The sequence below is a fragment of the Oncorhynchus mykiss genome, chromosome 9, assembly GCF_013265735.2.
Source record: "Oncorhynchus mykiss isolate Arlee chromosome 9, USDA_OmykA_1.1, whole genome shotgun sequence".
In the NCBI taxonomy this organism is placed as follows: domain Eukaryota; kingdom Metazoa; phylum Chordata; class Actinopteri; order Salmoniformes; family Salmonidae; genus Oncorhynchus; species Oncorhynchus mykiss.
The window spans coordinates 6,262,055-6,265,330 of NC_048573.1; the positions used below are offsets into that span (position 1 = coordinate 6,262,055).

The window sequence follows — 3,276 nt, forward strand, 5'->3', positions numbered from 1 at the left end:
ATGTACATGCATGGTTAGAGGTGTGTGTGTGTGTGTGTGTGTGTGTGTGTGTGTCAGGGCTATTTAAGTCATATTGGGTGTTGTCCTTATCTTATCTCCCTGTTTCTCCTAATCATCTCATTCCTCACTCTGTTTCTCTCTCTCCTCCCCCTGCCCCCCTCTCCAACCCCCTACTCCCCCTGCCTCCCTCTCCAACCCCCTACTCCCCCTGCCCCCCTCTCCAACCCCCTACTCCCCCTGCCTCCCTCTCCAACCCCCTACTCCCCCTGCCTCCCTCTCCAACCCCCTACTCCCCCTGCCTCCCTCTCCAACCCCTTACTCCCCCTGCCTCCCTCTCCAACCCCTTACTCCCCCTGCCTCCCTCTCCAACCCCCTACTCCCCCTGCCTCCCTCTCCAACCCCCTACTCCCCCTGCCTCCCTCTCCAACCCCCTACTCCCCCTGCCTCCCTCTCCAACCCCTTACTCCCCCTGCCTCCCTCTCCAACCCCTTACTCCCCCTGCCTCCCTCTCCAACCCCCTACTCCCCCTGCCTCCCTCTCCAACCCCCTACTCCCCCTGCCTCCCTCTCCAACCCCCTACTCCCCCTGCCTCCCTCTCCAACCCCCTACTCCCCCTGCCTCCCTCTCCAACCCCCTACTCCCCCTGCCTCCCTCTCCAACACCCTACTCCCCCTGCCTCCCTCTCCAACACCCTTCTCCTCCTGCCCCCTCCATCTCTCCCCCTGCCCCCTCTCCCTCTTGCTTTCATCCCTCCACTCTCTCCTCCTACAGGTCGATGCTGAGCAGCACCGTCGACAAATCAGAGAAGAGCGGCGTCCTAGGCTCCTCCCACAGCGGCAGCGGAGACGAGAACAAGGATAACTCCTCCCCTGTTTCCGGTACCGCCACCCCGCCACCGAAGGACCTGTCGACCAAACCGCGTTCCCTCCGGTTCACCTGGTCCATGAAGACCACGTCCTCTTTGGATCCCGGGGAGATGATGAGAGAGATCCGGAAGGTTCTAGAATCCAACAGCTGTGAGTACGAGCTGCGGGAGCGCTACATGCTGCTGTGCATCTTCGGGAACCCTTCCCGGGACGACTTCGTCCAATGGGAGATGGAGGTGTGCAAGCTGCCCCGCCTCTCACTGAACGGCGTGCGCTTCAAAAGGATCTCCGGGACGTCGATCGCATTTAAGAACATCGCGTCGAAGATCGCTAACGAGCTCAAACTGTGAGACGGAGCGATGAGCGGTTTTACACATGTGGATAGAGAGGAATAAAGAGACTGAATGAGAAGGATGTTGTACTGGGGGAATGGAGAGAAGAAGAGACTGAATGAGAAAGATGTTGTACTGGGGGAATGGAGAGAAGAAGAGACTGAATGAGAAGGATGTTGTACTGGGGGAATGGAGAGAAGAAGAGACTGAATGAGAAGGATGTTGTACTGGGGGAATGGAGAGAAGAAGAGACTGAATGAGAAGGATGTTGTACTGGGGGAATGGAGAGAAGAAGAGACTGAATGAGAAGGATGTTGTACTGGGGGAATGGAGAGAAGAAGAGACTGAATGAGAAGGATGTTGTACTGGGTAGGTGGGAGGGGTTCAGTGTTTGACAAGTTAATGGGTGGAGTGAATGTTCTTCTGCTGGGGGTGGTTCTGTCTGGGTTTTTTTTTTTCCTCTGTTGAGGTTTGTGTTTTAGAACCTCACTGGGTTCTCGTCTTCTAGATCCACTGCATGTTGGTTCTGCCGCTATCTCTTTTCACCTGGTGGTTGTACACACTCTGCCTCTCTCTCGCTGCCCCACACACACACACACACACACTGTACTGAGGGGAGGGAGTCTGAACACATCGTCATACCTGCTCCGAGGCTTTTCTCCTGTCGGTTCTAGACTGGGTTACACTCGAGTTCTAAAGAGAACAGAGCGGACCGACTTGATGCTGGAAATAAACTAACTCAACGCTGGAACGGTTCTCCTGTTCTCTGACCCAAATGGACTCCCCCCCCCCCCCCCCCGGAATCTGAACTGTAGAACACACCACAGGCCTTTGGTGGAAGGACACACTTTCTGCCCGTTTGATGTGAGGGGAGAATGTCAAGACACTGCTCTGTTTTAAGTCTCTCTCACACACACACACACCAAACTGGACCCTAAATGACGGATGTTTTGAATCCAAACACACCAGGCTCCCGCCCCGCCCCGCCCATGTCCCTCAACCCTCACTTTTCACCAGGGGTGACATCATCCCCGTTTCATCCAGTCACAGGCCAATAGACTCGATTCCTCATTGGACAACAACACTGTTTTTATTTTCTTCATTCTGGTTGGTTTAAGGTCAAAAGGTTGTACACTGGAGAAAAAAAAAGGGGGAATTTCCTTTTTTTATAGAAGACAAATGTAGTTCTTCTCGTTGCTGTTCTATTATGACAAAGAAACTTGTTAATGATCGATGGGGTTGTATCGCGCTTCTGTACAGAGAGAACACACAGCAGCCATCTTTCTACTCCCATCTCTCCCCAAGGAGTAGTCATGTTCCGATATTCAGCCTTTTATCAATCAGTATTTCATTTTAAAATTGATCTCTGAACAAATTAATTTAGAACTTCTTGATTTGTTTTAGTGTTTTTAATCACTTTGTTTGGGTTAAAGAACGCCTCACCTGAGCTCCCCCCCCCCCCCCCCACCCCACCTCGCTGGGCATCTTCCTGACTGGGTGATGAAGACTACTGCTCGTTCACTTTGAGGTCGATTTTATCTTCTGTAGGACGGGTTGGGTTTTGATAATGTGAACGTGTTGCCGCTGCCTTTTTGTAGGATCAGGCCAAACGTTGTGTCACTGTGCCCACCTTGTGACCGACTAGACTATTCTTGTTGTCAGCGGCGTCGATTCTATTTAGTAGGAGCTCTCTCTCTCTCTCTCTCCTTTCTCTGCCAGTGGAAAAGAGTGAGGGGTTTGCTGAGTAATCTCTAGCCAAATGATGGGGGACGGTGTACCTGAGCAAAACGCCTCAGTTCTTTGTTTAAAAAGTCGTTCTGTTAAATCATTGTTTTAAGGTGCTGTCTTTACTCTTGCTGTTATGACTATATTTCAATGTTGATTTTATTTTGTTTTACATTTTTTTTTTTGCTGTAATTTGAGTCCGACATTTTAACCAGTATTTGGTTGGGAGAGACGGGACTCCAAATGTATTTGTTTTTGTGCAAAAGAAATTATGGAAAGTAATAAAAAGTTGGTTGCATTTAGGCCAGTGACAAAAGTGTGTATTTAACAAATGTAATTCAGTGGAAACAATA

General features: G+C 50.9%; 1 protein-coding gene across 1 annotated transcript in view; it reads left to right on the forward strand.

Annotated features, from left to right (window-relative positions):
* mark2b (MAP/microtubule affinity-regulating kinase 2b) overlaps positions 1 to 3,225 on the forward strand; it is a 71,899-nt gene extending 68,674 nt beyond the window's left edge. Inside the window, exon 16 of the mRNA XM_036989237.1 lies at positions 772 to 3,225. Within this exon, the coding sequence (XP_036845132.1) occupies positions 772 to 1,216 (445 nt within the window). The 3' untranslated portion in view covers positions 1,217 to 3,225. The remainder of the gene's footprint in view (positions 1 to 771) is intronic.
* Positions 3,226 to 3,276: the final 51 nt, after the last annotated feature.